This window comes from Aotus nancymaae, unplaced genomic scaffold (genome assembly GCF_030222135.1).
Source record: "Aotus nancymaae isolate 86718 unplaced genomic scaffold, 86718_ANA_hifiasm-v0.15.2.pri h1tg000008l, whole genome shotgun sequence".
Taxonomy (NCBI): Eukaryota; Metazoa; Chordata; class Mammalia; order Primates; family Aotidae; genus Aotus; species Aotus nancymaae.
In genome coordinates, this window is record NW_026988419.1 from 49,527,248 (window position 1) to 49,539,469 (window position 12,222).

The 12,222-nt window shown below is 35.4% G+C and overlaps 1 protein-coding gene across 1 annotated transcript in view; it reads right to left on the reverse strand.

Moving 5' to 3' along the window:
- The window catches only part of NUP35 (nucleoporin 35), a 33,734-nt gene that overhangs the window by 1,457 nt on the left and 20,055 nt on the right, over nucleotides 1-12,222 (reverse strand). The window contains exons 5-8 of the mRNA XM_012468622.3: nucleotides 7,467-7,608; nucleotides 2,869-2,938; nucleotides 1,984-2,112; nucleotides 745-909 (exon numbers count right to left, since the gene is read on the reverse strand). Of these exons, the coding sequence (XP_012324045.2) occupies nucleotides 745-909; nucleotides 1,984-2,112; nucleotides 2,869-2,938; nucleotides 7,467-7,608 (506 nt within the window). The remainder of the gene's footprint in view (nucleotides 1-744; nucleotides 910-1,983; nucleotides 2,113-2,868; nucleotides 2,939-7,466; nucleotides 7,609-12,222) is intronic.

Here is a 12,222-nt window from a genome sequence, read left to right on the forward strand (position 1 = left end):
GTGAAACTCCATCTCAAAAAAAAAAACACACACAACAGCTGCAAAAAAAAAAAAGGAGAATTTAAAATAACAGTAATAGAAACTAAAGGAAAAAACAGTTCTAGAATAATCTCTAAATTTCAGAGGAGGTCAAAAAACTGAACTACTACCATCTGCCCTACTAAAGCACAAGTGCTTCATGTACTGTTTTCAGGACCTACTTCTGCAGCTGGTTAAGTTCAGAACTCTTGGCTAATGAGTAGGAGACAATAATATACTGAATGAGGTCATAATAATTCTATGATTCTTGGAAGAACATAGTTAACTTAAGCTTTTTTGAAATGAGAAATTTTTTCTGTCTAAATGGGAGTTGGTCAATGTCTTCATTTCAATAACCAAAGATACTCCAACCTAATGTTCTGCACTTTCGATTTGGTCATCAATTTAATAGAGTTTTAACGTGCCCTCATGTCAAAGATGTACACAGTATACATTTTGTATGTATGCAGCTATAACTTAGAAAAAGCTAAAACAACTCTCTAAAAATTTTAAGGAATGGCAAATAATTTTTAATTCATGATAAACTTCCAACTGGCCAAGATGCTAACTTTAAAATAGAAAATTGTGAAAGTGAGAAGGTTTCATCAAGGTAATGGCCTCATCAGGAAACATTTAACGGTATACAAATCAATACAGTGGAAAAGTTAAGCATGCTATGCACTCAACTGTTAAAGTACACGTTTTTAAATCCAATCCTTAAAATACCTGATAATCACTAGTAGAAGCTTTGTATGCTGTAGCAAGAGGTCTCATGGTAGAAATCCTAGGAGTACTTCCAGGTTGTGTTGGTGTACCTAGAGTTTTGATTGGTGGTGTAAAGGTTAAAGACGGAGGTGATATAGCACATCTGTCACTGCTTTCCATAACACTCTGGAGAAACAAAGAAACAACTCCTTTGTTTATAAACATAATACATATCATCCAGTATTACATCGGCTTAGAAAGAAAATTTAATTAAAAGATAAAGATCAAATACTTTATTGGATCTAATTAAACTTTCAAATAATTTTAGGCTTGAGAAAATATATGCTTATTAGGTAGTATTTGAGATTGAATGCTCAGCCAGAAATCTCACTTCAGTGACTTCAAACAATCTCAATACAACTACAGACCACAGAAATAAGAATTTCCTGAAACACTATGAAAAATGAGCAAGGACAAAAAAAATTCTCAGGGAAACCTGGATTGGAAAGAATCAAAATCCAAAGCTATTTAGTGCTCAGTAACACCAAATATTCTTCTGTCCTCTGCAAACATTTGTTACAGCACAGTACAATAACTATATAACTACACAGCTATAACAGATTCTAAGAATAGGAATGTCTTGCTTTGTTCATTAATGTGTGCACACTAGCACCAAGCACAATGCCTGGTATGTAGAACAAGTTCACATAGACTTAAGAATGTTCACAATGATTTAACAAGCCACAAAGAAAAGTTTAAATTGTTACTATTTAATGAGTATATACAGAATAATTTTAAAATATTTGAAATAGAAATATTTTGAAACAAAAACATTTGGAATTTAAAAGTTAACTTTCAGTCAACAACATTCACGGGAACTAATTCATTCTGAAATAGCACCATCCCATTTAAGTACTTAAAAGAATCTGGTATCACTTTGCACAAGAGAATGGATTAGTAGTCAAGAGACCTAAAATCTAGGCCTCACCTTTAACAACTCTGGACAAGTTACTTAAGCCCTCTTGCTTTCTTTCCTTTATCTGAAAAACGAAGAGGTGAGGATGGATTATCTTTAAATTCTAAAGTCTATAATTAAATACCTTTGGCTTACCACGAAGAGTACTGTAAATATCATCATATTTTACAAACTAAGATAAAGAGATACAGTGAAACCAAGTGACAACAACCACCAATTTCAATGCTTGGTCTTGTGCTCTTCATATAGATTAAGCTACTTTCCTTACATCACCAATAACTTACTTTGTCAATACATGGCTTCACACCAATCATGATGGATTCTCCAAAAATCCTCCCATCTTTGCTTAAGGCTTTCCGAGCCTGCAGTTTAGACTGATAACGAATATGCATCCAATTTCCTGTGTTAGACATCTGCAAAGAATGAAATTGTCTCTAAAAATAGAAAATTTATAAAACCTACATCTAATGAATTCTACTAGAAAATAGAAACGTGAAGATAAATTTACCTCCAATTCATATTTGATGCCCTATAAAAAGTTGTAAAGTTCAGCAAAAGTTGCATTTAAAACAGCTTCAATAATCTCTCAATTCTCTACAATAAGTATGTACACATTCTCTGAAAGTAAAATGCTTCTCAAAATATGTTTCTTATAAAGAGATCATAGCAACACTTGCCATAAAATTATTTAAAACTACTCAATTTGATTTTGTGTAGGAGTTAATTAAATCAATCTCTAGTAACAAAAAAGGATTTGTTCCTTATAACTTGTAGCACAAGGTAATTTTTTAAATGTTAGAGCTATAAAGCTCTAAATACTCTAAAAGTTCAGGAACCTCCTCCCACTTCCTTTATCCCCAATAAAAGAAGCTCAAACTGGAAAACGGTAATATAATATTTGGTATAATTTATCTTTTTTAAGACTGTAAACTATTTAAGAAACGGGGTGAGAGGAGGTAGATTTTCAAACTCTCTCTTCTCCATATCTTCTCACTTTATCTCTTTTTATCAAAAACTATGCAACTTCCAGCCTTCCAGACTTCAAAGGACATATTATACAAAATATTTTTTAAAAATGAAGTTTAAGAAAACCCACAAAATTCAGAAGCAAAGTTTCTCTCAATTCACAACTTAGTCAAGACTTTGAACTGAAAAAAATTAAGCCTTACCACATGTTTCAAGATATTCCCATACTGTGCAAACTGTAACAATATGTAGGAAGCAGATGCTTGAGGAAACCTATAGAAAAGAGTTTTCCAAACAAAACAGTCAGCTTCTACTATCCTGAATGCAAATTACTACAAGATAATGTTTCAAGAGAAATTCCCCCAACTGTGTAGAACATTAACAAAAGAGCCCTGATCATCCTATTTTCCCCAATAGGTGCTAATTCTGTGAATGACCAGTCAGTCACTCAAAAGCAAATACCTTAAAGTCAATCTTGATTCAGCCATTCTTCTCCATCCTCAGATTCTACCTCTGAAATCTCTAAAAATGCTACTCTCGTTGCCATAATCCAGGTCTTAGAAAAAAGCTATAAAGTTGCTGTTTTATATATAATTTATTTCAATATGTGTATGTTTATATGTAATATATTTAGGTATACTATGGTTATGAAAAGATAAAGAATTTTTGGCAAGGTGCAGTGGCTCATGCCTGTAATCCCAGCACTTTGGGAGGCTGAGGTGGGTGAATCACAAGGTTAGGAATTTAAGACCAGCCTGACCAACACAGTAAAACCCCCATCTCTACTAAAAATACAAAAATTAGCTGGGCGTGGTGGCTCATGCCTGTAATCCCAGCTACTCAGGAGGCTGAGGCAGGAGAACTGCCTGAACCCAGGAGGCAGCCAAGATGGTGCCACTGTACTCCAGCCTGGGCGATAGAGCAAGGCTCCATCTCAAAAAAAAAAACCAAAAAGGAATTTTAAATTATAAACAAATCACTATACATTGAGCATTATTTAAAAATACTGAAATTTAGCCTTAAAACAAAAATAAAATTCAGCATCAATATCTATGATATAGAATCCCTTAAAAGGATGGTTACCAAAATTTAATTAGCCATATCTCTGCATGAAAAAATTCTAAGTAATTTTTACTTTCTTCTTTATAAATTTCTGTAGCATTTAAATATTTTACAATGACACATTATTCTTTTATAGTTTTAATAAAGTTATTTTCAATTTGAAAACAACCACTACCAATAGCATAGACATGGCTATCTGGAGGTTCTCTAATCTCGAATTTCAGTTATCTCAAGACTGAATTAGAACCCTGAAGAAAAAAAAAATCTGAGTCTCAAAAATAAATGAGAAACTAAACACGTTAAAATCTATGTGAGGCTGGGCGTGATGGCTCACGTCTGTAATTCCAGCACTTTGGGAGGCCGAGGTCGGTGGATCACTTGAGGTCAGGAGTTCATGACCAACCTGGCCAACTTGGTGAAACCCCATCTCTACTAAAAACACAAAAAATTAGCAGGGCATGGTGGTGGGCGCCTGTTGTCCCAGTTACTCAGGAGGCTGAGCCAGAAGAATCGCTTGAACCTGGGAGGTGGAGGTTGCAGTGAGCCGAGATCACTTCAGCCTGAGTGACAGAGTAAGACCTCGCCTCAATAAATAAATAAATAAACAAAATAAAATCTATGTGAGTAAAATATTCACTGCAATCAGAACTGAAAATTCATTTGCATAAAATCTGGACATGAAATTTCTAATCACAAAGAAAAACAAACAGGTTGGGTGCCTACAGAGGAGAAATAAAACAAAAATGAAAATAAGAAAGAACGGCTGCCAGTGAGGGAAGTCCTTAAAAAATAAAACATAATTCTAAAACTCTTGGACCACTTTAAGTAGAAACTTACATCCTAATACTCTATAGTAGAATCACCCAGAACAATGAATATTTCATAACCCTAAGTCAGTAGGAAAAGTTAAATTGCCAAAGAAAGAACATATATAATGTATCTTTTAGAAGTACTTCCCCACAAATGATCAAAATAACATACTTTATCCCTTAATGGAGAATGCCTCAGTTCTTAAAATTAAAGTCATAGAGGGTTATTAAAACATAAAAGTAAAAAAAAAAAAAAAAACAGCTGGGAAAGTTAATGTCTGAAATGCAAAAGAAGACTAGGAGTGCTTCAAGTAATTTATCTAATTACTGAAAATCTTAAAAGTTAAACCACTACTATGAGCCTGAAAAACAGATTTAAGAGTGGATATCTATTTTCAAAAACATGCATCCAAACTGCTCATGCCTCTTATCCCAACTATTTATGAGGTTAAGTCAGAAGGATTGCCTGAGGCCAGGAATTGGAGGCTTCAGTGAGCTATCATCATGCTACTGCACTCCAGCCTAGGTAACAGAGAGACTGCCTCAAAGAAAAAAAAAAGCCATTTTATGAGAGAATATAAAAATGTAAAATGTAAAAGAAGAAAAAAAAAATGCCAGCCCAATTGCTATTGATATAGGACTGCGTATAGGCTTTCTAGAGAACAAAAGAATGTAATGATCCTGCTGTTTACCTAACAGAATCAATAACACATAAAATCTCTCTGGAAACATACACAAAAAAAACAGGTGGCAATCATTGCCTTAAAGAGGAAGAAAACTAGCTAGGGACAAAAGTAAAAGGGGGCCGGGCACGGTGGCTCACTTCGGGAGGCCAAGGCAGGCGGATCACAAGGTGAGGAGTTGAAGACCAGCCTGACCAAGATGGAGAAACCCCATCTCTACTAAAAATACAAAAATTAGCCAGGCGTGGTGGCGCACGTCTGTAATCCTAGCTACTCGGGAGGCTAAGACAAGAGAACTGCTTGAACCCAGGAAGCAAAGGTTGCAGTGAGCCGAGACCATGCCATTGGCACTCCAGCCTGGGCGACAGAGTGAGACTGTCTCAAAAAAAAATAATAATAATAATAATAATAAATAAAGGAAAAGGGAAGACTTCATTGTACATTCTTACATACCTTTTAAATTTTTTAATTTTAAATAAATTGAATACATAAAATTCACTAAACATTTATTGTGCACCTTTCTTCCTGCAAGGAGCTCATGTGTTATTTTTATGTTTTTTAATCCCAAAAAATATATAGTAAATAGATACATTACAGTATCAGCATGTGATACGGTTTGACTGTGACCCCCCCTCAAATCTCAACTTGACCTGTATCTCCCAGAATTCTGGGAAATTCTGTATCTCCCAGAATTTCCACATGTTGTGGGAGGGACCCAGGAAAAGTAATTAAATCATGGGGCCAGCCTTTCCCATGCTATTCTCATGATAGTGAGTAAGTCTCACGAGATCTGACGAGTTAATCAGGGGCTTCTGCTTTTGCTTCTTCCTCGTTTTCTCTTGACTTTGCCATGTAAGAAGTACCGTTCGCCTCCTGCCATGATTCTGAGGCCTCCCAGTTATGTGAAACCATAAGTCCAATTAAACCTCTTTTTCTTCCCAGTCTTGGGTATATCTTTATCAGCAGCATGAAAATGGACTAATAGAGTAAATTAGTACCAGTAGAGCAGTGCATTGCTGAAAAGATACCCAAAAATGTGGAACCGACTATGGAACTGGGTAATAGGGAAAGGTTCGAACAGTTTGAAGGGCTCAGAAGAAGACAGGAAAATGTGAAAAGTTGGGAACCTCCTAGAGACTTGTTGAATGGCTTTCACAAAACTGCTGATAGTAACATAAACAATAAGGTCCAAGCTGAGGTAGTCTCAGATGAAAATGACGAACTTGTTGGGAACTAGAGCAAAGGTGACTCTTGTTATGTTTTAGCAAAGAGACTGGCAGCATTTTGCCCCTGCCCTAGAGATTTGTGGAACTTTGAACTTGAGAGAGATAATTTAGGGTATCTGAAGGAAAAAATTTCTAAGCAGCAAAACATTCAAAAGGTGACTTGGGTGCTGTTAAAAGTATTCTATTTTAAAAGGGAAACAGAGCATAAAAGTTCAGAAAATTTGGCCTGGCATGGTGGCTCATGCCTGTAATCCCAGCACTTTGGGAGGCTGAGGTGGACTACAAATTGGGTTCAGTGTATACTGCTCAGGAGATGGGTGCACCAAAATCTCACAAATCATGTGAAGAACTTACTCATGTAACAAAATACCACCTGTTCCCCAAAACCTATGGAAATAAAAAAATTTTTTTTTAAAAAGTTATTTTAAAGTATTTTTGGACCTAAAAATCTATTCAAAAATGTAACTAGGACTGTCATACTCTGTTTCTATTAATATTCAATTATTTTGCGACTAGAAAGTATCAACCCTGTGACTGTGTATGTACGCGTACGTGTGTGTGTGTAAATGTTCAATCTGTTAGTTCAAAACTGAAGTCCACTAGAAGTAGAGAACTAGTCACTAGAAAAAGGGGAAGGAGTTCCCTAAGTCTAAAGGGACAACCCTGTTCCATCCAGAAAATATGCTTAAGAGAAAATAATTTGGGAAGAAATAAAACAGACGAGTAATTTAAAAAACTACAAACAAATATCAAACTCTAGTTAATGATATGCATGCTAAAGTATTAGAATAATATGTATTGATGCCTACAACTTATGAAATGGACCAACAAAAAGAATAAATTGATAGACAGACAAATGATAGATAAAGCAAATGTAGCAAACCGTTAACCATATTATCTAGGTGGTAGTAATATGGGTGTTTGCTGTGCAATTCTTTCCATTTTTCTGCATGTTTGATTATATTCATTATAAAAAGTTAGAGTGGAGTTTTTAAAAAGGTAAATGATCCAAAAACCTTACCCAAACACAGTCACCCAAGAGTCATCAAGGTGATCTTCTGAAGTCAAAGAATCTCCTTGAGTATAAAAAGGATCCAGTTGGGCAGGAGATAATGTCATCTTTCGTGGCTGACCGATACTTGCTGGACTAAACATACTTTGCCCTATATTAGGATATTTAGCAAGTTAGTTACCAGAATAAATATCTTAATTTTAAATCAAAAATCTTGGTTTTAAATGAAAAAGTCTAATAAAGTTGGCAATTACATAAATAGTTCAAAACATACAACTGTGGTCAAATTAGCAATTTCATGTTACTACACAATTAGAGGAAGTAAAAATTGAGCATAGTTTATAATTTTGCAAATGTTTTATTAGGTATGAATTATTTATTAGGTATGAAATTATCTAAATGCTTTATTAAGCATGTCTGGTTAAGCCGACATCAGAAGGATATCCCAGGAAACCGTGGGGACTTCTGTTGGTTTCACCTTCCAAATCTACCACTTTCATCATAACACCTCTGCCTTAACAACATGTAAAAATGCAATTACTCACAGAACAAAATCTGAATGCCTTGGCCTCAGCTATATGGTTGCAACCTTACTTTTCCAGTATGCCCCTAAACAGTATCTACCCTACTCCTTAAAATGTGAATGGAATTCTCTTTTATTCAGGTCATTTCCAGCTAACATGTCTTATCCTTTTATTTCTTATTCTTCGGTAACAGCTACCAATTAATGAGTACTTCTGTGTCTAACATGCCATGCTAAACACTTTACAAATTCATTTTACCTCAGAAGCACTGTCCAATTAAGGCTATACATTTGTGAGAAGCAGAGACTATTTCCCTTTCATCTTCACAGTAGCAATAATAATTTACTCATTCAAGAAATATTTTTTCAGCACTTAAATATGCACCGAGCATCATTCTAGGTATTGAAGGTATAGCAGTAAACAAGCAAGACAAATAAAAACAAAAAATCCATCCCTAATGGAGCCTACATTCTAGAGAAAGAGAGACAAGTAAGTAAATACTTGGTGTGCTACAAAACTAAAAATGCTATATAGAAAAAAAAAAATAAAGCAGAGAAGGGAGACAGGGACAATTTGTGTGGAAGGGTAAAATGAAAAGAGATTTCACTGAGGTGTGTTAAAGCAAAAACCTAAATGACAAGAGAAGCAAAATAATATTTGAAGAAGTGAACATTTTGTGGAGAAAATAAGAATAAAGGCCCTGAGAATAGACATGACTGGTCTTAGATGAATGCAGGAAGGCCACTATTTGCACAGTGAGTGAGGGGGATATGAGATGAAAACAAGGAGGTGAGAGCAGAGAGGCAGCAATACAGGGATCATGAAGAAAAACCTTATAAAGCCACTGTAAAAGCCAAAGCTTTAAGTGAGGTAAGAAACCAACAAAGAAGAGGTAAGAAACCAGCAAAGACTTTACAACTAATAATATCTCAAAAGCAAATGCAACAAAAACAAAGATGGACAAGTGGGACCTAACTAAATTAATGACCTTCTGCACAGCAAAAGAAACTATCAACAGAATAAACCGACAACCTACAGAATGGGAGAAAACACGTGCAAAGTATGCATCCAACAAAACAATCTGTAAAGAACTTAAATAGAAAAAGAATCAAAAAGTTCTCCAAAGACATGCAGACCAACAAACATGAAAAAAATGTTCGATGTCACTAATCATCAGAGAGACTGCAATTCAAAAACCACAATGTGATACCATCTCACACCAATCAGAATGGCTGCTATTATTAAAAAGTCAAAAAATAGGCCAGGCTAGGTGGCTCGAACCTGTAATCCTAGTATTTTGGGAGGCCGAGGCGGGTGGATCACCTAAGGTCAGGAGTTCGAGACCACACTGGCCAACAGGGCAAAACCCCATCTCTACCAAAAATACAACTAGCCAGGTGTGGTGGCAGGCACTGTAATCCCAGCTACTCAGGAGTCTGAGGCAGAAGAATCACTTGAATCCAGGGAGCGGAGGTTGCAGTGAGCCAAGATCACACCACTTCACTCCAGCCTGGGTGAGAGAGTGAGACTCCATTTCAAAAAAAAAAAAGTTAAAAAACAACAATATTGGTGAGGCTGCAGAGGGAATCCTCATATGCTGTTGGTGGGAGTATAAATTATAAATTAGTTCAGCCCCAGCAGAAAGCAGTTTAGAGACTATTTGAAGAACTAAAAACAGAACTACCATTTGAACATCTTGTTTTCTATTAAGGTCTAGGATAGTGTCCTGAATAAAACAGATTCTTTAAGAAGCTTAACAGATGTGTGGTAATCTGAAACATATTTTTCCTAAAGGAAAGTTTACATTAGTAGGTTAAATTAGATTAGTTCTAGTTTCTAAATTTGAATTCAAAGAATCTAGGAACTCAAATTGTTTAGTAACCCTAAAGAGTTAAGATTTCTGAAATTCTTTTTTTTTTTTTGCGCCATGGCGCAATCTCGGCTCACTGCAACCTCTGTCTCCCGGGTTCAAGCGATTCTCCTGTCTCAGCTTCCAGAGTAGCTGGGATTACAGGCGTGCACGACCACATCTGGTTAATTTTTGTATTTTTAGTAGAGATGAGGTTTCACCAGGTTGGCAGGCTGGTCTCAAACTTCTGACCTCAGGTGATCTGCCCGCCTTGACCTCCCGAGTGCCGTGAGCCACCATGCCTAGCAGATTTTTGAAATTCTTAAGTGATGGTATTTTTTCTCTTCAGTTAGAATGATATTGTTGTGTTGTAGGTTTTCTTTATAACTCTTTTGATCCTGTCCAGGCTGTAGTTTTGTTTTGATATCATTTGGAGGCAAGACATGAACATTATTTCTAGAAGTATTTTAGACTTGACTTTATGAATTGATATTTGTGCTGTCTATGCAGAATAACTGAACCAAATGCAAAATTTATATTGAAGTTATGTACTATGAACAACAGTTAACTTTTTTAAGTTCTTGTCTATTGTCCCATCTTATTTTTGGAGTTACACCTAAGTCTTGTGTTACAGGTTTGCTATAGACATAATAACTAAGTAATATTTGTTAAACCTTTTTAAAATTCTCTTTCAGGTAATCTTCAACTATACCGGATTTTTTTTATTTGCACAAACGTATAGGGTACATGTGTAGGAATATTAAAGTATATAGTCCTATAATACATTTAACAATTTTTTCCCCTCATCACCACAGAAGCATTTAATAGGTATAGGCTGAGTATCCCAAATCTGAAAATACAAAATACAAAATGTTTCAAAACCTGTAACTTGTGGAGCACCAGCATAACACTCAAAGGACATTTCAGATTTTCAATGCTCAACTGATAGGCATAATGTAAATATTCCAAAATCTGAAACTTTTCTGGTCCCAAGCAGTTCTGATAAGGGATACTCAACCTGTTCACTATATTTCTAAAACAAGGCTGATTTAAAATGAAACATCCCATTTTGACAAGTGCTATTATATTTTTAAGAAGCTGGTTATCGACAAACTTACCAACTATTGCTTTAGTAAGTAAGCAGAAGCATATATTTATATAAAAGATACTCTTAACTAAATTCAGTTCTTACTACAAAGACATCCATTAACAAACCAAAGATAGTAAAAGGCATTTTAGTATATAATCTGAAGCCAATCCAAATTTTCTATGGTCTACAAGTATTACCATTAAGAAGATAAAATTTAGTTATGCTACATTATGTAATAACCTTCAAGCAAGAAATCGAATGAAGGCTCGAACTGTGACAACCATTACAACCTTTAAAAATAAAACAAATCAAAATTAAGTCTCAAACGAATAAGCAACTTAATTTTCGCCCTGTCAACTACTCTGAAAAATATAATTACTTATACATAATCTAAAACTATTTACATAACTACTTTACATAATTGCCCCCCACCTAGTTAATGTTTAATTGCTCCACTGATTTTACTTCCTTTTAATCAGACTTCCGGTGCCCACATGCCATGCTTTATAAGATGAAAATAAAGTGTGCCTATCAAACCACATCAAAACATACTGTAATGTGTCTCCTTGAGTAAATCACTATTCAACCATTCTTCCTAAGACTGGATTAAAGTAGAGGGTAAAAGACCCTATTACCCTTTATGAAAATGTCTTCAATTAAAGAGCAAATTCAATTATTTCAAAATAGGCCACTAACCTAAATGAAAATAAGACATAAAAAGACTAGTAAATTTTAAACAGATATAAGCCAAAGGAAATGTGGAGAAAAGAGGTTCCTGGCAGTGTTAACTGCTTATCATGAAACAAAGTAGCACAATACTTAAGGAATTTGGTCTCCGCTCAATGAGAGGTCTGGCCTTTCTTCTGTTCCTGGAAGGTAACCTCTAAACCCTGGGAACTTCCCCAGCAATATAAGTGTCTTTGTTATACATGGTGGGCCCCTAAAACTGTACCTGATAGTTAATGCTAACAAGGTGGTTCCTGGTGGGGGCTAGTCATTCCAGAAAGACAAAGTGTATGATAAAAAAGTTGAAGCTTTGAGCTCTATGGTATCAACCCACCTCTGGGAAGAGGAAGAAGACTGGAGACAGAAATCAACCACTTGCTCCATAATTCAATCATGCCTATGTAAGGAAACTCCAATAAAAACTGTGGACATAGACACTCCAGTGAGCTTCCCCAGTTGGTAGTACACCATGTATATTGCCATACATTGACACTGGGAGAATAACACATCTCCCTGAGGACAATGGAAACAAAGCTTCACATTTGGAACCCTTTCCAAACTTCAAATTTGTTTCTG